Source organism: Simochromis diagramma, unplaced genomic scaffold (assembly GCF_900408965.1).
Source record: "Simochromis diagramma unplaced genomic scaffold, fSimDia1.1 OVJJ01000596.1, whole genome shotgun sequence".
Classification (NCBI taxonomy): Eukaryota; Metazoa; Chordata; class Actinopteri; order Cichliformes; family Cichlidae; genus Simochromis; species Simochromis diagramma.
This window is the reverse complement of record NW_024387245.1, coordinates 12,873,872-12,898,565: the sequence shown is the minus strand read 5'-3', so window position 1 is coordinate 12,898,565 and position 24,694 is coordinate 12,873,872. Positions and strand designations below refer to the sequence as shown.

Below are 24,694 nucleotides of genomic sequence, written 5' to 3'. Positions count from 1 at the left end.
ATCTTTTTACAATGTATATACACAATGTACTGAAAAAATTATCATGTCACATGTATTGGTGAAGTCCTGAGCATTTCTTCCAGTTTCTTCTGCAGGGATGAAATATGCCAGCTATTTTGATCATAGAGGCTGCTGTCTGACAGGTCAGTCCAAAATCGGACTTTGTTCTGGCTACAAAGGCAGCATGTGATTCACATTATTTTCATACTTACCAAAGCGTTCAGTGACAAACTCTTGGTCTATCACTCTGAACTCAATGCATTTAGAAACGTAGACGAGACAACCTGCTGGAGGTCAAATTGAGCATCGAATGAGGATGAAAGGTGATTTATATTAATTTGAACATTGCTGGTTTCCAGATGGACTGCTGTGAGTATTTCAAAAATTGTTAAAACTACTGGGATTTGCCAACAAGAGTGCATTTTTATTTTTACTGTATTTAGAAAATGAAATTTTAAGCTGTCATGAGTCTTGGCAAGCTAAACTGTTTGCGATCATTTCTAGCGCTATTTCTTAAGAGTTATTAGACCACAAAACCCAGATCTGTACACATCACCAAAGGTTTGTTGCGTGTGTTGAAACATTTTACTGCTACTTTTTGTGTTATTTTTCTTTAAAAACCTCTGTCAGTGTCACAATGAGCTGCTTAGTGCTACCCTCTGACAGCATAATGCCGACCAGTTTGTACTTCAAATTTTATTTGGAAAAAATAAATAAATAAATAAATAATTTAAACTCCAATCTCATTTGAATTAATAAACAAATTAATGAAAGAAATGCAGGACTTTGACCTTTTTTTTTTGCAGCGACTTCTCTCTCAGTTTTCAAAGTTGGCACCAACTCCAACCACATGACAGTCATAAGGCACAATTTCAGCCTTCTCAGAAATGAATTTTATTTATGTTCATCCCTCAAACAGATTCCCACTGTTGGTTCAATCAGTCCACAAAACAATATCCCCATGACCTGAAGACATTTCCCACACATGGATGTAGATCATGATGAAAGGAGCAGGATGTAAAAGGCAAAATAGTAGTAGTTTTATTTAACGCTTGGTCCCCTGTGTGACATACTGAATGCTAAATCAAACACGAAAAAGTTTGTTCCACTTGAGCGTACTAGGATGGCCACAGGGTCATATCATCCTATTATAGGCTTGAATACAGTGAAAGTATTTTTAATAGCATATCTTCTTCCTTTAGAGTATGGGAAGTTTGAAATGACTACTTGACTAAAAACTAAGAAGTGCAAAAATCCAAAAGTATTTGTGGACTCTATCAGCCCACCTGGTGATGCTGGAGTTTATACACTAATTAGAATGAAGTCTGCATGCTGCTGTGCACCGTCACCCAATCACACGTAGGCCAAGTTCATTCTGCAGTGATTTAATTGCATACTTTAGGTCCGAGTTCTGCTTGGCCCAGTGGCTACATTGTACGAGGAGGACAAACACTTTTTTGTCATCGTTTGGACACTGAAGATGGAAGCAAAGTTTCAGACAGGGTGCTCTATTCCGAGTTGCAAAAAAATCACTCAATGCAGCATAATTACGAAAGAATACGGAGGGCCTGCGGCAGTCCGTCCTCTATAAACATTCCCCTCCCGAACACATTTAAAACACTGTTGACACAATCACCACCCAAAAACACATTTACTACACCATAAAAATTTGCATAAGTTGTTTTATTAATAGTTATTGTCCTTTTATACGTGTTTTTTTGTTTGTTTGTTTCATCGTTTTAGTCTGTTGTTGAAGTGGACATCCTGTAAAGTCAAGCCCTTGGCTGAGTTGTTCTCTGAACTAAAAAAAGAAAGGGTAAGAGGAGGAGTGGAGTGGGATCTTCCTCCTCTGTCTCTCACTCTCTCTTTATCGCACTCACAGCATCCCAACTCAACCGTTGTTTTTCATGTTGTTTGAACAAAGAGTGTACCTTACAGTATATTTACACATCATACTGACTGACTGGTTTAACAATTTCCATTTAGATAATGCAAGGACGATTGAACTTTGAAAGTTTGCTTCTTTGTTTTCAGGTTCTTCTACAGTCTCCCCTTTCACTCCCAAGCTTCTGTAGTGAGGTTATCTTCATCACCAGTATATTCATCATCGCCGTTAGCATTGTCACCATAAAAATTCTGATCATCATTATTATATTTATATAACTCTTTTCAATAGATTCCTCTCTGACAACTGTACAATCGTACACAGTGTTTGACTTTAATATATATTTTTGGGAATATATTATTTAGAACCTAGGAAAAGAGGAACATAATCCCAAAGAAAATATATTAGTATCCCAAAGTAACAAAATCATGCATGATTTAATGTCTTCGTCCATAAAAACTAAACCAAAAAAAAGAAAAAAATTAACATAAAGGATGGGATCCAGATTTATTTACAAACTGATCTTGGCACTGTTTTTTTTTTTTTTTTTGTCTCTTGCTGGAAACGGTAATGAAAAATACTTTTGACTCTTCCGATTGTAACATACTCCTGGTATTAAGTCAGGGACCTGCTGTAAAAGCTGGTTTGAGAGACATGTTCTTTTTTTCTTTTCTTTTTTTTTAAAGCGCAAAAAGATAAAAGAAAGAGAGGAAAAGAACAACAACAGACAGCTGATAAGGAAAGAACAGAAATGGTGCGTAGAAAACATATTTCACTTCAACTTTAGACTGTGGCAGTTTCCTCTTTTCGGCAGAAAACCTGTGACGTCATGTTTACTGACTTCTTTTTTCCCCAGAAATACAGGCTCTCTCTCTGTCTCTATATCTGTGTCTCCTCAGGTGCCCTCGCCGTTTACTATTGTTTGGGTAAAAAGCCAAAAGAGAGCATTGATTCTGCAGAAATTATTTTCAATTAAGCAGCATTAACTGACTCAGGTTTCAGGTTTGACAGGCAGTTGGGGGCAGCTTTCTAAGAATTTTCCAGTGTTGCCTTGTCAAACCAGTGTCTGACTGAAGATCGCACGTGTGAGCAAACTATAAGGATGCGTGTTGGTGTGCATGTGTTTGGGTGTCTCTGCATACTCATATTCAGTGCAAACATGTAGGGTAGAAATCCCACCTCAACCATGGACCTTCAGCTCTGTTGTTTCCATTGAAACACTTGAATCTACAGTATTGTCCATCCCTCACTGTCTTACTAACTCATTTCCTTTCCAGTCCTCTGTTGCCCCCTCTTCAAAGAGATAAACTGCCCGGCAGGCTAACATGCCTTTGTTTATCCAGCCTCGCGGCAGGCTAACAGCAGCCCGCTTTTCACCCCCTACCACCACCCCACCCCACCCGTGTCAGGTCCTAGCATAGCCCAATGTATTTCAGATTGTTCTGGATGATCACGTCCGTGACAGCATCAAACACGAACTGGATGTTGCTGGTGTCGGTGGCACAGGTGAAGTGCGAATAGATCTCCTTGGTCTCCTTGTTGCGGTTGAGGTCCTCGAACTGCCGTTGCACATAGACAGCTGCCTCCTCGTAGGTATTTTGACCTTTGTAATCGGGGAAGCACACTGTCAGGGGAATGCGTTTTATCTTCTCAGCCAACAGGTCCTTCTTGTTGAGGAAGAGGATGAGCGACGTGTTGGTGAACCAGTTGTTGTTGCAGATGGAGTCGAACAGACGCAAGCTCTCGGCCATACGGCTCTGTGTGGAGGAGAAAAGGGAAGAAAAGTAGGGGGGGGGGGGGGTGGGGGGATTAGATCATGAGAAAAATGACTTCATGACAAAGAAAATGTAGCATTTAGTTTGTAATAACAACTCAAACCAGCCCAGATTTTCACATTGTGAAGAGTTAAGAACATAGACTAACCGAACTGGACTCATTCTGGTAGCTCGAGATTTCAGGTAAATGAGGACATGTTAAGTCTGAAATCATCCAGCACATGTCACAGACATCTACTAGACTAGCCAAAGGTACGCCTTCTCTGTTATGTCAACACAGACTTGAGACTAAGACAGCCGCAGACCTTTGTTTGAACTCTTATGCTCTCCTCTAAAACTGCTGATTATCTCTTCTTCCGCTGCTTGCTTAATCCAAGTCCTACACAGTGAAATGATCAGTCAGGGAAAACGTGTTCAAGTCTTTAGTCAAACAAACTAACTTATTCCCTAAAGAGTAGCTCACATATAAGAAAATGTGAGTGGCTCATGTGGAACACACTTCTATGGCCTTATATAGTTTGTCATAACAGAAACACTGTGCAGCTGAGACTTAGGAAAGCTTACAGAAGGATAATAAGAACAACACTGATTTCTTCCTCTCAGTGCCTACCTCTTTTCCATTATGGTTCATTTGGATGCTGAAAACTTTTTTTTCCTAGCATGCTATAACTGTTGTGGCTTGATGACAAAGTTCACCTTCAGCCTTAAACTTTGATAAATAACATTGGAGCTTTTCAAGAAGTGGGTCAATTATCACATTTAGCCGTAGGACCACATTAGATGTCACATTCATTTTCTCTAAAGTGAGATAAAAAAATAGATTTCACAACTCTCTGATGGAAATCGCTGATGCCTGCTGTATCCTGCAGACAAATCCGTTAGTCATGAGTTAAAGTAAGGGTTGAGCAGAGAGGACTACTAGCGAGAGAAATGAGACTACCACAGTTATGTGTTTTTTTGAAACTTTATGCAGCTCATTTTTGATAGCGTGTTGCAGTAATCTTTAAAAACATGCAGGTTAGGGTGCTTAAGAAAAAACAAAAAGCCTGCGAACATGAGTATGTATGCACTTTCTTACAGCTGTGCTCATGTGATGTTGATTGTATAAGGCAAAGCTAAGAAAGAGAAAGCTGATCTGTTCATGGCATCTGCTGGCATGTGGCGAGTGGCCAGTAGCTTGTGACTGGGAGGTTGTCAGATGAAACGCTGCTGTTTAAAAGGTTACAGAAACAACATGATGCTCTGAGCAAATCACAAGATCTGCACAGCATGAAAAAAAAGAGATACTGAGGGAAATAGCACAGGATTAGGCAATCGCTGCCAGATTCAAAGTAAACCCTCATAATTCAGTGGTGTAAGTGCATTATTTTTGGATAATGATGAAAAGACTGCAGTTATGAGAAACTTGTATTGCAGGTAGCCCTTAGATACTGCTCCAAAAAATGCATTTAAAGCTGTTAATGTGTGCCAAGAAGACCGCATTCACATGCACAAACTTAGTTAGTGCATTTTTTGTGTTTTCTTATAATTATTTTATTCATTTCAGTGCTAGTTTTAAGCAATAAAAGCACACTCACGCACATATACATCACAATCTCCATACACTTTCACCAAAGTTTCCTCAGGCTTGATATTTACCCCCTAATTAACCTCTATATATTGTTTATACTTAAGCTAGTTTTATTTTTTGTACATCCAGTGATTATTCATTTTAACTACAGTACCCTTCATTATGCTAATTGTTTTGCAGTTCACTGAAAGAGCAGAAATGCCACCAGGGGTGTATTGACTGTGAAACTGAAACTGAATTTGTGATACAAACAGTCCGAAGTTTCAGTCCTGGTTCCTTGTACATTCTGCCTCTTCCTGACCGGCAGCCACCTTTTAAGCCTTATTAACAGAGGTGCCGTGCACAACAACTGTCTTCATCAAGGCACTGTAAATAGATAATTATGTAATGTTAAATAATAGTCAAGCTACTAGTTGAATCCTGAATGGGAAACAATACCTGAATACAATACTTTACAGTGGTTTGGTCCATTGCCTGTCGTCCTCTAAGGCCTCAGTTACACAGACCAGTTGAATGCCACCTGGCAACCACTGTCGCTAGGCAAAAATGAGCACTCCATGACTGTTTGCTAGTGGGTATGTGGATTGCTGGCTGTTGTTTGGTGAAATCTACTAAAAACCTCTTTGTGATTGCTTTCATTGCTAGCAGATTACCGCAGTCACTCGTAGTTTGTACGGAAGACGCCAAATTTTTGCATGATGAAATTTTGAAAAGTGCGACACAGATTGGAAACACAGACCATAGTAAATGCCGTGCCTAAACCACGAAACCATCACATTTCAAAATATGCTAATTTTGCTTTGAGGGCAAAGTTTCACAGTATCACCACCGCTTAGCAAATAGCTGGCTATTGTTTGCACACAACTAAACATCTTCCAATGGGCAATGGCTGCAATCTTCTAGAGACCAAAGCAATTTGAAGGACGTTGTCGATGCAGTGCTATAGTGCAACTATTTTCCCCTAGCAACAGCAGGCAACTTCCACCGTCCACTCAGCAACAGAAAAACATGTGATTGGTCGTTACCAGGGGTCTCTACCAGACTGGTCTCTAAGTCTTTACAACTGGGATTTTGGCGATCAATTTCAATTTCAGCCACTGACAGCAACCTCCAACCGCTGCTTGGTAGGTAGTTGCCAACCAGTCTAACTCTTCTAGCACTCAGTAAAATGTAACATATTTTGATTTTTCTAACTAGATTATGTTAACTTTACCTTGCTTGTGTGTGATTCAGTGCAGCTGCTGTCTTATTATGGAGGTAGCGACATCTTCTAATCCATGTTTAAGGAAGCAGGTCTGTGCACATATTTCTGCTTTCCTGGGTTTTCATTTAAGACTTTAAAAATTTCCAATGACCCTCCTTTTACTGGTTATTGGCACAGCTTGTGCCACCCCACTTTAAAAATCCTGGAGGCACCCCTGCATGTTGAAAAAATTAGGTTGAGAAATAACTGTGATAAAGTGGATTGAGTGGTGATAGTTAGCCAGATGAAATGAAAGCAAGCTAGTCTGGTGAAAGCTGTAATCTTTACAGACTGTTCAAGTAAAGAGTGAACTGTAAAGCCAGAATAATATATGCTTTTTTGAGCATAATTTAAATAATGTAGTAGAAAGCTAAAGAAAAACTCAAAAATCAAAGTATGCACTAAACCATTAACTTTGAGAATCATTAAATGGCTCCCTGGCAGTCATTTTCGCTTTCAATGCAACAGTTTGACTGAGTATAATAAATGCACCACTGAAGGAAGCCGCCTCATAAGTAAAAAAGAAAATCTGTTGTAACAGAAGGTGATCAACTCACCGAGCTCTGTCTAAATGTCTTTTTAAAGCCTTATTGTCCCATCCAGAAATTAGCTAATTGCTTGAAAAAATCAAAATGAGACACAACAGGAAGAAGGAAATAATTTTGGCTTTAGTGTTCAATACAAATTGCATAAGAGTGTTTTTGCCAAATCTGCTCTGCACTTAAGCATTTAAGTGCCTTTTTCTTTTATTGTCTGTCTGTTTTCCTTTCTGTTACCAGTCCCATGTCGCTACCTAATCAGATTGAATCACAAGCTCTCCTTCCTTCACAAGTATGCATCCCGGGTGCTGAGACCTAAACATTGTATACCGCATATGGTCCTGTCAGGCTGTTTGAGTTCACTCCTCCTTTTTCCAGGGTGCCAAACAAGAGCCCAGATGGTAAAGAGAGTATAGCAGGAGACAGCCAGCTGAGCCAAGGGACTCTCAAGTCTCCTCACCTGGCCACCTATCACTTTACAGCAAGTGTTTCCTAACGGGGGGTGGAAGGAAAGCAGGGTTGGGGGGTCCCCAAAGTACGCAGACCCCCTCCTTTGCTTCAAGCACCCACTGATGCAGACATGCTCACACACATGTGCACGCACACACACCCACACACACACTGCTTCCCCCTCACCTCCTCCTGCCAAAGTACTCAAGAGAGCGGTGTGGGCTTTAATTAAGCTTAAGTATTAATGAGGAAGTTCATCACTGTGTCATTGCTTTGTTTCCCAAATACAAGCCATTTAAGTGTGCAGCCATTTCTCCATTACTCATTAAGGTTAAATTTACATGTCACTGCCTGATAAGAAATGACGCCCTGCATCTATCTGCCAAGGTTGCTTTTTTTCTGTCAACATATTTCTTTTTTTTCCCTGTTGCACCTGAGAGTTGCATTATTCAGGCCGCTCCCTTTCTATTTCCGCTCTCTTTTTAATTACTAATGTTGTTACTGTGGGCAGCAACACTGCAGGGTATAGCTGTTAAGAACAGGCAAACAAACATAAACACAATGCATTTGTACATATGACCAGAAGCACTTTTTAAAAAAAAAAAAAAAAAAGTTGAACATGAGCTAAACAAATTTAACAAATTCATCTAGGCTTTTTTCTAAATATTTTTGTCTGTCACCTTATTATGACAATGATGTGAATAAGACAAAGTTCAAAGCACTCTAAGAAAAATAGAGGCCATGACAGGTACTAGGCTTGTGTGTCGCTATAACAAGGGCCATATATATCTTCTGTATTCTTAGTCATATAATGGAAAGCTCTTTTTCCAAAACACCATTATTTGATACGAAGCAATTCAGAAACATGATGGTAATGCCTTTGATAACCCAATAGCCAGTTAAGAAGCACGGGGCTGGAAATATTTCTGAAAAAAACTATCTGTCTGAAACACATTTAATGCCCGAGCGATTCTGAAAAACAGCCACTACTGTTCAAAGTCACCGATCAGGGAAAATGTTTTACATCCAGGCCCGTTCGCACATCATCTCTGCTGTAGCTTGAAAGATAAGGCACACACAACAAAGGTCCAGATTTGAAAACGTGAAACCCTATTCGTTGATTTCCAGCGTCCTTTCATGTGACAGGTAATGAATTCCCATTTGAGAGATTACTGAAATAATAAATGAAACAATAGAAGTAGAGCTGACAGTACAGTCAGTGTCTGTGCTCATGTTTGGCAAACACAAGCTTAAGCAAGCGCTAATCTCATATCTATGCTTTTCATTTTCCCCTCACAGATAAAAAGAATTGACTGCAGTTGCTCGGCGTCAGCTGTTGCATATAAACCTGCGCTACATATTCATAATAACACAAACAGTCGAACAGGAACACAATACATGCATGAAACTTCATCTATTCTCTCCAGCGCTGCTGTTTATTGTACCACACCCCCCCGCTCCTTTCCCTTCTCATCCTCCCTTCCCTAGTCACAGCTCACTGTCAACAGCACAGGATTAGGAGCATTTGACTGGCCTGTTGCTAAGCAACAGTAGCCGTGGTAACCGATTCATTATGAAGACAGGGATGGGACAGCGAAAATGCATCAGGGAATGGGATGATGGGTAAATATACTGTAATTATTATGGTGTATTTTCTGTCTTGCGCGAGTTGATGCATGGAAACGGAACCAGTGTTTTATCGGTCAGATGAGTTCTGATTTTTTTCTGCTTGTATGAATCCTGAATGCCGAAATCACTTAAGTGATCACCGGTCACAGCATTAAGGTATCACAATAAAATGGGACCTTTTGTTCTTGAAAGCAGCTTAAATTTATTTGTAAACATGCGCAGAAAAATCTGATGAATGTCTCAAAAGTTCTAATGACTGTTAAGAACACCAACAATGACCACACACCAAATGTGGTTGTGCAATTCAGCTTTCCTTTTCAGTCCTCTTGTGTTGTTTGTCACTATATTTAATATATTTCTTATATATTTCTTACAAAGCCTCAGGGCAAACTTTTCTATTAAACCATCCTGCAATGACTGGGTTCAAACCTACAGCACTTCCACCTTACTCTGAGAAATCAGTGAGTCAGAGATGCACTTAAATGAAAACTGATGAGTCACTCCTGGGTAGGACTATTGAATCAGTACCCTGGTTTTTGTTCATGAGAAACTTGTTGTAATGCAAAGTTTTAATTCCCACGAACTAATGGTTTTACACTCTGTGACTCAATTGTGGCACTTCTAATGTAGATGTTAATAATCTTTCCAAGTGTTTTCATTGAATAAAATGTTCGATATTTGTGATGCAATAAAAAAAATATGAATGAGTCTACGCAAATAATTTGCATAGTGCAAATTTATTCAGTGTTACTGACATGCTTTTAACAAGGTCAGAGATATTTAAAGACCTTTAAAATGCCTCATTATGGAGCCAGCTGCTCTAACAACATTATTATAATGTGTCAACCCAGCTTCATTTTGCTGCTTTTGATTTCAACTTTATTGCAGATTATCTTGCAAAATGTTAAAGCAAGGATGTGGTCATGCCTTGTTATCTAAATCTTTGGAGTCTACATTGCTGACTCCCTATAACCTAACTTAAAAAGATGGAAAATATAACATTTCTCAGAAATGTGTAAAAAATGTTTCCCCTGAACGGAAGCTGCTTGTTTCCAGCAACCTTTGCGATGTAGCTGTGGTGTAATACTGCAACCTGATGATCATGTAGATTTATTGGGTGTGGTGTGGCAGCCGTACTAAATTGCCAGAATTTATACCCAAGTTCCTCAATTTTAAACCACTAAGTATCCGATATAAATATCTGTTATACATATTTATTTTATATGTAGCGCTGTATAAACGACAGACTTTGGACATGTATAGTCTTTGTTGTGTCTGTTGTAAGACAAGCCATAGTTTTGACACTGCTTGTTGTGTCTGTTGTAAGACAAGCCATAGTTTTGACACTGCTTGTTGTGTCTGTTGTAAGACAAGACATAGAGTTTTGACACTGCTTGTTACATAAGAGTCTTACACTTCCTGCTTCACACACGTGTGCCCTGCATTCTGTACTGAATACTAATTCATTTTAGTTTTAATGCTTTAAAAGTCACCAATGTTTCGCTTTGTAATCACCATTTTTGTCAGAATCTGCACTTTTTAAAAAAAAAAAATTCTTTTTTTTAACCACAAAAAGTAAATGACAGTAAAGTACAGAACAACATCTAATGATCTGTAGGCCTCACTTTCATCAGTTAAGGTCAGAGTTCATGATTCAACAATGAGAAAGAGATGGTAGTGTGATGGTCTGGGTCTGGTTTCTGCTTCAGGACCTGGACGAATGACAGAACCATGAGTTCTGTTCTCTACCAGAAAATTCTGAAGGAAATATCCAGATATTAGTTTATGTCCAACAGCAGCAAGTCCACCTCTGAATGAAGGTTTTTAAAGTGGCCTAGTCTGGATTTAAATTAGATTGAGATGCACTGGCATCACCTTAGAAGAGGCCTTTTCTGCTTGAAAAGTCCTCCAAGGTGAATGAATTAAAACAATTCTGCAAGGAAGTGTGGGCCAAAATTCCTCCAAAGTGATGTGAAAGACTCATCGTCAGTTATCACCAACACTTGATTGCATTTTTTCAACCAAGTATTAGATTTAAGGGGTAATTACTTTTCACAAAGAGTCGGGTAGCTTTGGTAGATTAATTCAGACACACAATTTCTCTGTGTAACAAACATGTTAGCATGTTCTTCTCTGGCTGTTTTTGAGCAGCTTACCTTGCCTGTATGCTAATGTAGCTTTAAACTTTGTGCAGAGCTTTAGATTTTTAACCAGATTTTTCAGCACTGTAATACTATTGCTTTTGGTTTGTCTCATCACATGAACCCATATGAATCATGAGATTTGTCTTGCTGATACAGCACAAACCTCAAAGTACGCCTCGTTTGTATGCTAGATACTATCCGCTTTGAGAAAACTGCAGTATTTGATACTTTTGGACTGAAAACTACCTGATTATCAAACTTTTGTTTTAAAATGGCAGCATGTGTTAACCACTAAGACATGCTTAAAATGGCATATAAAATATAATGTGTGCCGATGTCATCCACATCTTATAGCTACAGTACAGTAAACAATATAAACTACCATAAATTAGAACATTAGTAATAAGCATTATTTTTTATTAGTTTTCACTAGAGTTAACAAATTATTGTTGACAATGGTTATTATAAAGCAATATTAGTTACATGCTCTCTTGTGTAATTTTGACAAGTATAACTGATGTGACTCGGTGATTAGCGCTGTCACTTCACAGCATGTGGGTTAGCTACGGTGGCCCCTAGAGACAAAGCACGTACAAACTCCAAAACACTTGCAAACTCCAAAACACATGCAAACTCCAAAACACTTGCAAACTCCAAAACACTTGCAAACTCCAAAACACATGTAAACTCCAAAACACTTGCAAACTCCAAAACACATGCAAACCCCAAAACACATGCAAATTCCAAAACACAACGGAAGTGCTCCAGGACGCTAGGGGCAGTGTTGAGCTTTTGTTACCTAGTAACTACACAAGCCAGGAAGTACCAATGACCGGATTTACGCTGTATCCCAATTCAGGGTCTGCAGCCTTAAAGGCCGCATTTTAAGGCCGATTACGTCACAGCGACACGACGAAGGCCGTCCCAATTCAAAGGCTGCTCGAAATGCGGCCCTTAAATGCGTCCTTAATTTTCCTGAATTTTAAGGATGGGTCGGTGTAGCCTTCATGGCCCAACATATCCCAGATTTCATAGCGCGGATAATTTTGCCGAAAAAAACGGCGGAAGTGGAGCCGCCGAAGAGTAAACTTTCAGAAGTAAGTACTGAATATTATGTCACTTATTTATGCGCAAGTGTTTTTATAATGAAGAACATTAAAACATTACTGTTGGCCACATGTCGGGAAAGTTATGTGACATTAGCGATGTTTGTACTAACTTGGTTTTAAAGCCTTTACTTCAAAATATACGCCGTTCAATAGTCGACTTTAATCTTACAGAGAATGTGATGATTTTATGGATAATTAAAGTCAGTCATATATCCACAAACACAACAAGCTGAAAGTCAGTGATGCTGCTCGGTTTGCAGTCCTGAATATCACAGCACAAGCAGGATTCACTGCACTGTTAATGTTAGCTATGTTATATTGCTGCCTCTGTTCGGTGGTGTCGAGCCAAACGGACTTTAACGTGTGTTTGAACGAGCTGACGGTTCACTCGTTAAGCTGAAAGAAAGATGCTTTAATCACAGGAGTCACACATGTGTCCACTGTACCATCTGGGAACTTTTCTTGTTTCGTAATAACACAATCCTCCTTCTTTTGTGCTGTTTTGTAGCAGTGTATACACCTGAGACTGTCACCTGTCAGCTTGTACATTTTCTTTTTATAAATATATGTAAGCAATGAGCCAAATTTAGTAATGCCAACATACTGAAGGAACAACATTTGTCTCTTATATACAGTGGGGCAAAAAAGTACTTAGTCGGCCACCGGTTGTGCAAGTTCCCCCACTTAAAATGATGACAGAGGTCAGTAATTTGCACCAGAGGTACACTTCAACTGTGAGAGACAGAATGTGAAAAAAAAAATCCATGAATCCACATGGTAGGATTTGTAAAGAATTTATTCGTAAATCAGGGTGGAAAATAAGTATTTGGTCACCTCAAACAAAAATACAACTCAATACTTTGTAACATAACCTTTGTTGGCAATAACAGAGGTCAAACGTTTACTATAGGTCTTTACCAGGTTTGCACACACAGTAGCTGGTATTTTGGCCCATTCCTCCATGCAGATCTTCTCGAGAGCAGTGATGTTTTGGGGCTGTCGCCGAGCAACACGGACTTTCAACTCCCGCCACAGATTTTCTATGGGGTTGAGGTCTGGAGACTGGCTAGGCCACTCCAGGACTTTCAAATGCTTCTTACGGAGCCACTCCTTTGTTGCCCGGGCGGTGTGTTTTGGATCATTGTCATGTTGGAAGACCCAGCCTCGTTTCATCTTCAAAGTTCTCACTGATGGAAGGAGGTTTTGGCTCAAAATCTCACGATACATGGCCCCATTCATTCTGTCCTTAACACGGATCAGTCGTCCTGTCCCCTTGGCAGAAAAACCGCCCCATAGCATGATGTTTCCACCCCCATGCTTCACAGTAGGTATGGTGTTCTTGGGATGCAACTCAGTATTCTTCTTCCTCCAAACACGACGAGTTGAGTTTATACCAAAAAGTTCTACTTTGGTTTCATCTGACCACATGACATTCTCCCAATCCTCTGCTGTATCATCCATGTGCTCTCTGGCAAACTTCAGACGGGCCTGGACATGCACTGGCTTCAGCAGCGGAACACGTCTGGCACTGCGGGATTTGATTCCCTGCCGTTGTAGTGTGTTACTGATGGTGACCTTTGTTACTTTGGTCCCAGCTCTCTGCAGGTCATTCACCAGGTCCCCCCGTGTGGTTCTGGGATCTTTGCTCACCGTTCTCATGATCATTTTGACCCCACGGGATGAGATCTTGCGTGGAGCCCCAGATCGAGGGAGATTATCAGTGGTCTTGTATGTCTTCCATTTTCTGATGATTGCTCCCACAGTTGATTTTTTTCACACCAAGCTGCTTGCCTATTGTAGATTCACTCTTCCCAGTCTGGTGCAGGTCTACAATACTTTTCCGGGTGTCCTTCGAAAGCTCTTTGGTCTTGGCCATGGCGGAGTTTGGAGTCTGACTGTTTGAGGCTGTGGACAGGTGTCTTTTATACAGATGATGAGTTCAAACAGGTGCCATTCATACAGGTAACGAGTGGGGGACAGAAAAGCTTCTTACAGAAGACGTTACAGGTCTGTGAGAGCCAGAGATTTTCCTTGTTTGAGGTGACCAAATACTTATTTTCCACCCTAATTTACGAATAAATTCTTTACAAATCCTACCATGTGAATTCATGGATTTTTTTTTTTCACATTCTGTCTCTCACAGTTGAAGTGTACCTCTGGTGCAAATTACTGACCTCTGTCATCATTTTAAGTGGGGGAACTTGCACAATCGGTGGCTGACTAAATACTTTTTTGCCCCACTGTATGATACACCTATATATGCACTGTCAAAGACACTTGTCTTTGAGTGAAGATTTAAGGTGATAAGACATATAAATAACTGCAACTTGAATCTGTACTGAGGCTCAGTACTTGACACAGAGTTCATGTTCACTGCTGTAATAGCTAATAATGATTAATATAATAACTATAATATTGGCCATATTATATTTACATTACCAAAGTGATATGACTTTAGTCTCATGAACAACATTAGCTAATTGTTATTTACTAGCTAATCTTAAATGACTGTTCAGTACAGAAATGAAGCCCAAAAATCATGTTTTACTGTCCTGTGGTCTCAGCCTCAGATACTTATCAAATCACACAAAGCTCTTGTAGAAACAAACAAACAAATGAACAAAATATGTTCTCCTTCATTTCTGTCAAACAAAGTTGTATGATACGTTTCCAGCGGTTAGTATCATGGTTGCTAGGCAACCTGGGAAGCGCGACGGAGACTAGACCGTCCCATACAGACAAACTTGCCATTTATTTTGCAAATCGAGCTCAACACTGCCCCTAGCGTCCTGGAGCACTTCCGTTGTGTTTTGGAGTTTGCATGTGCTTTGGAGTTTGCAAGTGTTTTGGAGTTTGCAAGTGTTTTGGAGTTTGCAAGTGTTTTGGACTTTGCAAGTGTTTTGGAGTTTGCGTGTGTTTTGGAGTTTGTACGTGCTTTGTCTCTAGGGGCCACTGTAGTTAGCTGACAGACTGACAACTTGTTTAGCATGTAGCACACCTCATACACACTGGGTTGGCCCTAAGCTTTCACACAAAAACATTTTATTTAAGGATGCTATGTGTGGTTGTTCCCATTCACCTGCCTGAGCTCACAATGATCTGTGTAAATTAGAGCTTCTAAAAAATGCATTTTCTTTCTTCTCTTTGTCAAGTTGCCCGAGAAAGATCAAAACTTGCTTTTGCAAAAATGCTTAATGATTAAATTATTACTTTGAGCCAAAGAGCATGGACATCTTTCCTCTTGCTTTTCCAGCCAAGAATTCCCCTTGACACAAGTGTGAATTGCATTAATTGTCCAACTAAAGAATAAAACTGTGTATTCACAGTCAACACAACTTTACATTGAGGGCAATGATGGTAAATGGGCTGGCATTTTTTTTTAATTGAAACTGCAAGGCATGTATAAATACATACAAATTGTACTAATTGAACACACATACAGGTTGAATCAGATGAGGAAGCATATCTCCAAAACTAGTTATATACACCAGCCACTTCATTGGGTACACCTGTTACCTGTTCAACTGCTTATTAATACAAATGTGTAAACAATCAATGACATGGAGGTATGTGACATCATCAAGACAGGTAATTTAAGCGGCTTTGACTGTGGCATGGTTGTAGTATTTCAGGTTTTTTGTGGGATTTTCACACACAACTGTCTCTAGGATTTACAGAGAATGGTTTGAAAAAGAGAAAATATCCTGTGAGCGGCAGTTCTCTGGTCAAAATGCCTTGTTGATGTCAGAGGTCAGGGGAGAATGGCCGAACTGCTTTGAGCTGACAAAAAGGCAACAGTAACTGCAATGACCACTTGTTACAGCTGATATAAGCAAAAGAGCATCTCTGAATCCAAACCTTGTACCACTCCTGTCATCTAAGAACGGAAAACTGAAGCTATCAGTTCGCAGAGGCTCACCAAAATTGAACAAGAGAAAATTGGAAAAATGTTGCCTGGTCTGATGAGTCTCAATTTTCTGATGGTAGGGTCAGAATTTCTTGTAAACAACATAAAAAGATGGTTACATCCTACCTTGTATCAAAGGTTCAGAATGCTGGTGGTGGTGTAATGTTGTGGGAGATATTTTCTTTGTACACTTTGGGCCCTTTAGTAACAGCGCCACAGTCTATCTGGATGCTGCTATTGACCATGTCCATACTTTTATGGCCACAGTGTATCTTCTGCCATGACACGAAGTTCCAATCATCTCAAACTGCTTTCTTGAATGTGGCCGTGTTCAAGACACAGTTCACTTTACTCAAATGGCCTCCACAGCAGCCAGATCCCAATCTAGTAGAGCACCGCTGAGTCGTAGTAGAGTGGGAGCCGACTCTGCAACAACTTTGTGATGCTATTATGTCAATGTGGATCAAAATCTTTGAGGAACCTTTCCAACACTTTATTGAGTCTATGCCACAAAGCATTAAAGCAGTTCTGAAGGCAAAAGAGGTCCAACCCAATACTAGCAAGGTGTCCCCAATCAAGTGGCTGATGAGGGCATTTTTGGTTTTTAAATTCATAAGTATATCATGCATTTTCCTGACAATCCATATAACTCCCCTTCCTTTGGATTTATACACTCTGATAGCTTTCCTCGCCTTTGTTTGAATAATAAAAGTTGTTTTTCCTTGCACCAGTTAACTCCCATTGCTATACAGTGCCTGCACAATCTGCTAATTCTCACAGGTACAACCTCACACTTTATTCTGTGAACTCAATTAACACCATACTGCATTTTCTCCTCAGACTTTATTTTTAACCTATAAAGCTAATTGATTTCATGTTCCAACCTGGCTCGATGTACACCCTGTTTTATCCGGGTAACCCATGCATTATCAGGCCAGTCCACTTCCAGCAATGACCAAGTTTCCTCTGCGCTTGAGCTATTTCTGGAGTTGACTGTAAAACATCAAGGTGAAAGTGGATGCTGGGATCGTGGAAAAAGTGAAGCAAGAGATGATCTCCCCTCATAACCAAATACAATTATATTGTTGATCCTCCGTTATCCCGGAGGCAGTTAAACAAGAAGTAACTTTTCTAAAACACTCAGATAAGATGATGAATATGCTATGGAGAAGAAATCATTTAAATTCCAAAACCATGAAGAGAAGATAACAAACACAAGCCATTCCCCTCTTTTAGACAGATATAAAATAACTGTGATTACTACATTAAGGCAAAGAGAATCCATTTCACCATCCAAAAACATTAGATAAGGAACTTAAAATGTAGATAAGGCTTTCTAAATTGAAAACTAAAACTATAAATGAAGTTCAGCAAAGCAGTATCATTCCGTGTTTTGAGTAGTCTTGGGTACCATGTCACACGTGGTTACCAGTCTGAATTAATGTGGCTAAGTTCATTTTTGTTTATTGTGGTAATTACATTTGTTGCACAAGCAGTTATCAGAAATTTTATTGGCGTCACAGCTGTAACAGCAGCACCTGTCAGCAGCAGCACATGGTTTGGTTTTGCTCAGTGGTGTGTTTTGCAAATTTTACACTGTAAAGTGGCAGCATTACAAAATGTTCCCACACAGAAAACAAATGCACAAAGTGGAACCACAGTTTACTGTTTTTCGGTGGGGTTTTTTTGCACATTTAGCCCAAGGTAGGAGAAGAGCTTCATGTTTTAATCGAGACAACTATTTTGGAATCTGGATTTATGCAGAGAATTAAAAAGTCCTAGATCCTTTGCCTGTTGAAAAATAAAAATGACAAAAAATCTTTGTTTTACTTAGAAGAGATCATGCAACCAAAATTCCCTAAATTTGGATACTGTGCATTTGCTCCCTTCAGTTTGTCTCTATTCAGAGCTGCCTGCCAGGGTTTTCAGGAAAATGTGCAATTAATAATTTTATTGGTTTAGAGGAGACCAGAGTAAACATACAAGTTATGTAAGCCTCAATGGCTTTACTGAGTAATCTTTATTTCTTAATTGTTCCAGGAAACTCAGTAATCAAACTACACAATTGTTACCTTAATTGTCAGCAAATATCTAACAGCACCAATTCTAAAAAGTGTTTTGAACATATCCCTTAATACTTTCAGAGTGATGTTATAGCAAACAATTTCTGACACAAACTAAAAACCATGTGTGTCTCGGTGGATCCATGTGACCACAGGAGGCTTATCTGTGCTCTAGAAGGGGATGCACAGAGAGGAAGTGACACAGCAAAAATGACTTTTCGGAAGCCATTTCTTACATTGATTGTTTCATAGCATGAATATCCAAGCTATGAAACTGAACTACAGTTCACTGGCAAGTGATTATTAGATATCTCTGCTTTTAAGTTTACCTGTCAAAGAATCAGAAGTAATCTTACAGACTAGGATGCTGCTGATAAGATAAATGGTACCTAAAATCCACATAGTAAATTGGATAAATGGTGTTTGTTGTATAAAAGAGATGAATTGTCTCCACTTTAATGTTCTAATCTGATGGTGAGAAACATCCCTCTTTCATGACTGCAATTAACTTTTAACAAGAGATAATAATTACTGAATATGTGCAAATTGGGTAGATATTTGCCTCGTCCCTCTTCACACTACTCTGAGTGGCTGCTGCCTGTCTGCATTTGTTCAGGCATTTGTGCATAAGAGCATTTGCACTGTCAGAACAAAAGTTGGGCCTTTTTAAAGCTGAATTTTCTTACCGTCTGGTTGTCCTCGTAGAGTTTGAGGTCATAGCCGCTTAGCTCAACACAGAAAATGATTGCTGTCACGCCCTCGAAGCAATGAATCCACTTCTTTCTCTCCGAACGCTGTCCGCCCACGTCTACCATCTTGAAGGTGAGCTCCTTGAAGGTGAACTTGTTCTCCACAATCCCAGTGGTCATGTCACGGGATCGTAGGATGTCCTCGACCGTGGGGATGTACTCGGGTGCAGAAATGCGGTCCAGGTCATTTAGGTAGTAGGCAGTGTTGTCCTCTAAGTGGTATTCATTGGATCGTTGAAAGCACTCCTGGACCCCTGAGTCTGCCCACAGCCGTTTCATTACCCCTAGCAGCTCTGGAGTAATCTCCCCCTTGCTCTCAGCTGGCCCTGTAAGGGCAAAGAGCTGCACAGCATCATAGGCGCGGTCAGGATTGTGAAAGTCAATTTTAAGAGTGCTGAGAGCACGGATGATGCGGGTGAGAGAGTCGATGGCATTGTACAAGATGAGTGGCTTGTACTCCTTGCAGGCTTCCAGATTGAAGCCTCCACTGTGGATGATTTTCATCTGTTTGACTATGGTGCTCTTGCCAGAGTTGCTGGTGCCCAGCAACAACAGTTTGATCTCACGCCGCTGCCGCTGACTCTCTGAGCGCAAGTGGCGGTCGATCCGCCGCGAGCGCCGCGCCGCTTCCTTCTCCTCCGAGCTCTGACGGCATCCCATGGTCCTCCACCACGTGGTAAACCCAAAGGAACTCGTGCTGCTACTTGATGGGGAAGCAAATAGTAATGAAGTGGTGACTGAATATGTGGCGGTAGAAGGATTGAAGAGGGGGTTTTGTGTGTACGAGCCTTCAGAGATCGAGAAAGAAGAGATTTCACAATAGACTAGTTGAGGACAAGACAGGAAAGCTACCACACTGACGAGTGACTCAGGAGTGTTTCATGCTTTTTGTTCAGGGGCAGTCTGTGAGTTCTGTGTGGGCAGAACCCAGACTTGTGGGATGCCCACACAGTGGCCTGGCTCTGAGGTCTGACTGCCTACTGAAGCCTGGGGTTCATAGCAGGGGCTCCCCCTGAGGAAATGTTCTGGAGGAAGGTTCGAGAACGTTCAGTGTATGTCAGTAGAGAAAGTGTTTAGGCTTGATGCGAGCAAATAGCAAACCCCTTTCACTCTCTTCCCACATGGCTCTTGCAGTGTTTTGCCCTTCTTCAGCCTCTGAAATCATCCACCAAAGTTGTATCTTTGGCCTGTTTTGCTTGGTCTTCCTGTGGTGAAATATCTCCCAGTCAATTGAAGGCCTCCAAATCTGCCAACACACAAGACAGAGAGGAGTCGTGAGCTACATGTTCAAGATAAATAGGAACAGTTTTATTAATAACAATTGTGCTGAAGGGACAATTCAACATTATATATGTTTTTGTTTTTCTGGAGGTTAGAAGCTTACTTGAGCAGAAATAGTTACCACTGGAGGAATTAACACTTACCTACTTTGTCTGGTACCTACACAAACAGATCAGCTGACAACAGACTCTCTCCCAGGGGAGTGAGGTTCATATCGTGTCCATTTTTTTTGTGCAATTATAAACAATATGTTTTCATTTGCTTGTAATGGATTGCATTTTTTTTCTTACTATCTTAAGTCTATGGTTATAAAAGCGAAAGTTACATTTAAAAGCTCCATTTGGCAACACCTTTTAAATCTGTCATAGTATTGTTTTACATTTTGTAGTTAGACTTTTCGCAGTACAAACTTGAAGTAATCTTTTTTTTTTGTCTGTCACATCATTGTGGAGGAATTTTGCTCCACCCTTCTTTACAACGTTGCTTCAGTTCATCGAGGTTTGCAAGAATTTGTTTCTGCACAACTCTCTTAAGGTCTTACCACAACACTTCAGTCAGGCTACGATCTGGACTTTGACTCGGTCATTGCAACAACTTGATCTTTCCTTTTGCAAACATTCTGTTGTGGATTTGCTGCTGTGCTTGGGATAATTGTCTTGCATGACCCAATTTTAGCAAAGCTTGAGCTGTCAGATAGATGGCTTCACATTTGACTCTAGAATACTTTGGTACACAAAGGAGTTCATGGTCCATTCAATGATTACACGGTGCCCAGGTTGTGTGGCTGCAAAACAAGCCTGAATCATTTGCCCTAAACCACCATGCTTAGTATGTGGGATGCCCACACAGTGTGCTGATATGCCGCCTTTGGTTTTCACCAAATGTAGAGCTTTGCATCCTAGCCAAAGATCTCCACTCTGGTCTTATCTGTCCTTTGGACAGATAAGACCTAAGCTGCAAACCTAAGCTGTGCTACCATGTTCAATTTAGAGAGAAGAAGCTTTCTATTAGCAACCCTTCAAAAAAGCTATACTTATTCAGTTTTCTAATTGTGCTGTCATGAACTTTAACTAAGATGTAGCTCAGGTTGAGGTTTTTTCTGTTTTTTTTTTTTTAATTAATTAATTTATTTTTTCTGAGCATTGCCCTGGGGTGAATTTGGTGGGATGTCCACTCTCAAGAAGATGGTGGCATTGTGTTAACACACACTTGAATGCTCCAGACCTGCAAACTGCCAAATCTCTCTTTTATAGAGATGCTAACACTTACTGATGGTCAGTTAATCTCTTTATTTTATTATTAGTATCTGGTGTCCTCTTTCCCTCTTCTTTCTATGAAAGCAGTAAGTGTGCTTACTTTTAAAAACTTTTCTGATTGTAACTATTAACATTTTGCTCAAAGACTGGGACTAAGTCGTTATCCAAACAAGCTGCATACTAAAGGCCATAGACGTACTTATGGTAGGTGTTTGAATGAGGGAGCTCTAAAGGTGCTGGTAGATTTATTTCTGAGCTCGAGGGAGTAGGGATAGCACTGCTTTTAGTTTTTATGCCAAGCCAAGCTCTAGCCTAGTATGACATTATTATCTGCATATTTATGCAAAACTGAGAAGAAGAAATAAAAAATAAATGCACTATTGATTCTTCCTTGATCCAGCAGATAGTTACTGAAAGCATGCTTACAAACCTGCACACTTCCCATTTAAACATTGTCATAATACCCATGTTCTGCCTCTTCAGATTACTTCCCTTAACAGGAGTCTTTTGTTACCACTTACTCTGAGGCAAGCTAACCCTGCCTATCCACTTAACAGTACCACACACAGACTCATTTTATACACAATCAAGGTCAAACATAGGATTGAACCAGGCGAGATAAACTAAAAAAAAACAAAAAACAAACAAACACTATCCACCGTTTGAAAGGGAAGTGATGCAGTGTAAACAAAAATGTGTTTTCTCTTGCAAACAACAGCATCTCATGCTAGTTCCCTCACAAGCCAGTGTCTCTGCCTGCACTCTTTCTGCGCTGGTGTTCAGTAAAACAAGGTGAAATGCTTATTTACTATCAAAGTGGAAAATAACAGGCTCAAGCCAGCAGGTGCCTCTCATGCTTTCATGCTACTGCAAAGCTCTTACTCTTTGTCCAGTCATATGTGTGGCTATCTTTCATATTTCACATGCAAATAGTTTTCGTTCATCTCCCATTTTCATACATTATTTGCATATGGCATCACTTTTATTTAAATAAAACAAATACTGCATTGGAAGAAGCTTGGTTGCTTGAATTTACATAAATGTCTCAAATGTTCAGAGGCTGACGTGAATAATTACAAGCAAAAATAACTGTGCTACTGTTGTTTCTATCAGATTCAGCAACAAATGGGTGCACACTGGAACAGACTAAGCGATGGCGGAATATTGGTATTATCTTTAGACACACACAGAGAGAAGGAGAGCACCTTTTTTTACTCTGGTGCGTGGCGTCCACTCTTCAAAAGACAAAGGACAACAAAGCAGAACAAAGCCATAATAAAGCATCATGACACAGACAGAAAAGAGAGTTGGTTCCTGGCTTCAGGCACCTTACTACCCTCTCAAAATGGCAAAGCCAGCCAAACCGGTTAATGCACATCACTGATTTTTAGAGCCCATGAAACACATTAAAGCTGCGTGCGAAGTCATTCCATTTTGTTATTTCACAAATATGCAGCTCTGACATTTCTGCACTTTTTGAAGTTATACCTCTTATTTGATAATTTCTGTGGAAGTAGTGCACTGGTGAAGTAATATTAGACACATTTACACACTGCATGGAGAGGAACGTGGCCTTTTTCTTCCTTACACATGGATAACTAGAGCATATCGCAGCAGGAACCCGCAAAATTTTAACAAAAAACAAACACAAATTAATTAGGAAAGTGCCTAGAGGATGAAAACATGCTTACTCTTTGTAACAAATTATACAGTCTAGTTTAAATTCGAAATAGCTCCAAATGCAAGCGACAGCAAATAAATAATTCGCTTTTAAAGGTCAAGAAAATATCATTTCTATATCAGGATTTCACATCGTGCTTACAGTGCCAACTGTACTTTACAAGGATACATCTCAGGCTTTGGTAAAACTTACAAAGAGTTTGGCGCAAAGACTTAAAATGTAATTGTAACCAGACACAATACTATCACAAAGGCCCCAAATTCATTCCACAGCATGACAACAACCCCAAATATATCCAGGCAATATACAACAGATGCCACTGTGACCTGATCTCAACATCATGGAGCCAGTTCAAGAATACATGAAGACAAATGAAACTAAAGGCGCCTACAGACTGTGGGCTTTCAGCAGTCTTGTAAACTGCATGCCGCTGTTGATAAAAAGACCTCTGGAGGACACACACAAGCAACATTTCTGATGTCACAAATGACGTGAAGCCTATGAGCCGGTTCAAGCAGTCAGCTCGAGTCACACAGGGTCATACATGTAGCGTGCCTCAGTCTCCTCACGCCATATCTCAAGCACACCTCACCAGTTTTTTTTTCTGTGTATTTAAGCTGATGAATTTCCCATCGTGACATTTCAGCATTGCTGCCTGCAGATTCAACCATTCCACCACCCCAACATCCACCGATAGGCTCCAGGAGGATATTTACTCATCACTTCACAATTTTTATCAAATTTTTGTCTTCTTTTTCCCTTAGTCTGTGTTTTGCCACAGCTCTCTTTCTTCTTTTCTCTTTCTCTTCATCCACCACCATCACCAACCAGTTACAGCAGATGGTCGCCCCTCCCCGAGTCTGGTTCTCTGGGAGTTTTTACTTCCCACCATTGCACAGTGCTTGATCATAAGAGATCGCTTGAATGTTGGGGTTTTCTCCAGAATACCGCAGGATCTTTACCTTGGGGCGACCGTTGCTGTGAATTGTTACACACCTGAACTGAATTGAATATTTGCACTAGATGGCCTCTTTGCTTAGGCTGCTGCCCCCGCGACCCGGCCTCGGATAAAGCGGATGAAGATGGATGAATGGAGATGGATGGATGGATGGATGGATGGATGGCAAACTCTAACTGTATCCTGCTGCTGTAATAAATCATTTCAAATGTGAGTTAGTAACTTTGTTTTCTTTTTTTGTTGCCTCCACTTATTTCACTTGGGTTTGTTTTTGTATTTTTTTTATTATGCCAATGTATTTTTGATTATTGTGCGCTTTCATGTCTCGCCCTATAGGTTGCTTAGTTGGCCACAGTTGCACTACATGGACAAATGTGGGACACCTACACATCACGCCTACAGGAGCCGTTTAACCATGGAAACCTGTGCAATGAAGCTCTCAGGGGAAATTTGTT

General features: G+C 40.2%; 1 protein-coding gene across 2 annotated transcripts in view; it reads right to left on the bottom strand.

Moving 5' to 3' along the window:
- Positions 1–92: 92 nt before the first annotated feature.
- gnaz (guanine nucleotide binding protein (G protein), alpha z polypeptide) overlaps positions 93–24,694 on the bottom strand; it is a 40,121-nt gene continuing 15,519 nt past the window's right edge. For both annotated transcript variants that reach the window (XM_039999956.1, XM_039999957.1), the window contains exons 2-3: positions 19,001–20,309; positions 93–3,642 (exon numbers count right to left, since the gene is read on the bottom strand). In XM_039999956.1, the coding sequence (XP_039855890.1) occupies positions 3,298–3,642; positions 19,001–19,723 (1,068 nt within the window). In that variant the 5' untranslated portion in view covers positions 19,724–20,309 and the 3' untranslated portion in view covers positions 93–3,297. The remainder of the gene's footprint in view (positions 3,643–19,000; positions 20,310–24,694) is intronic.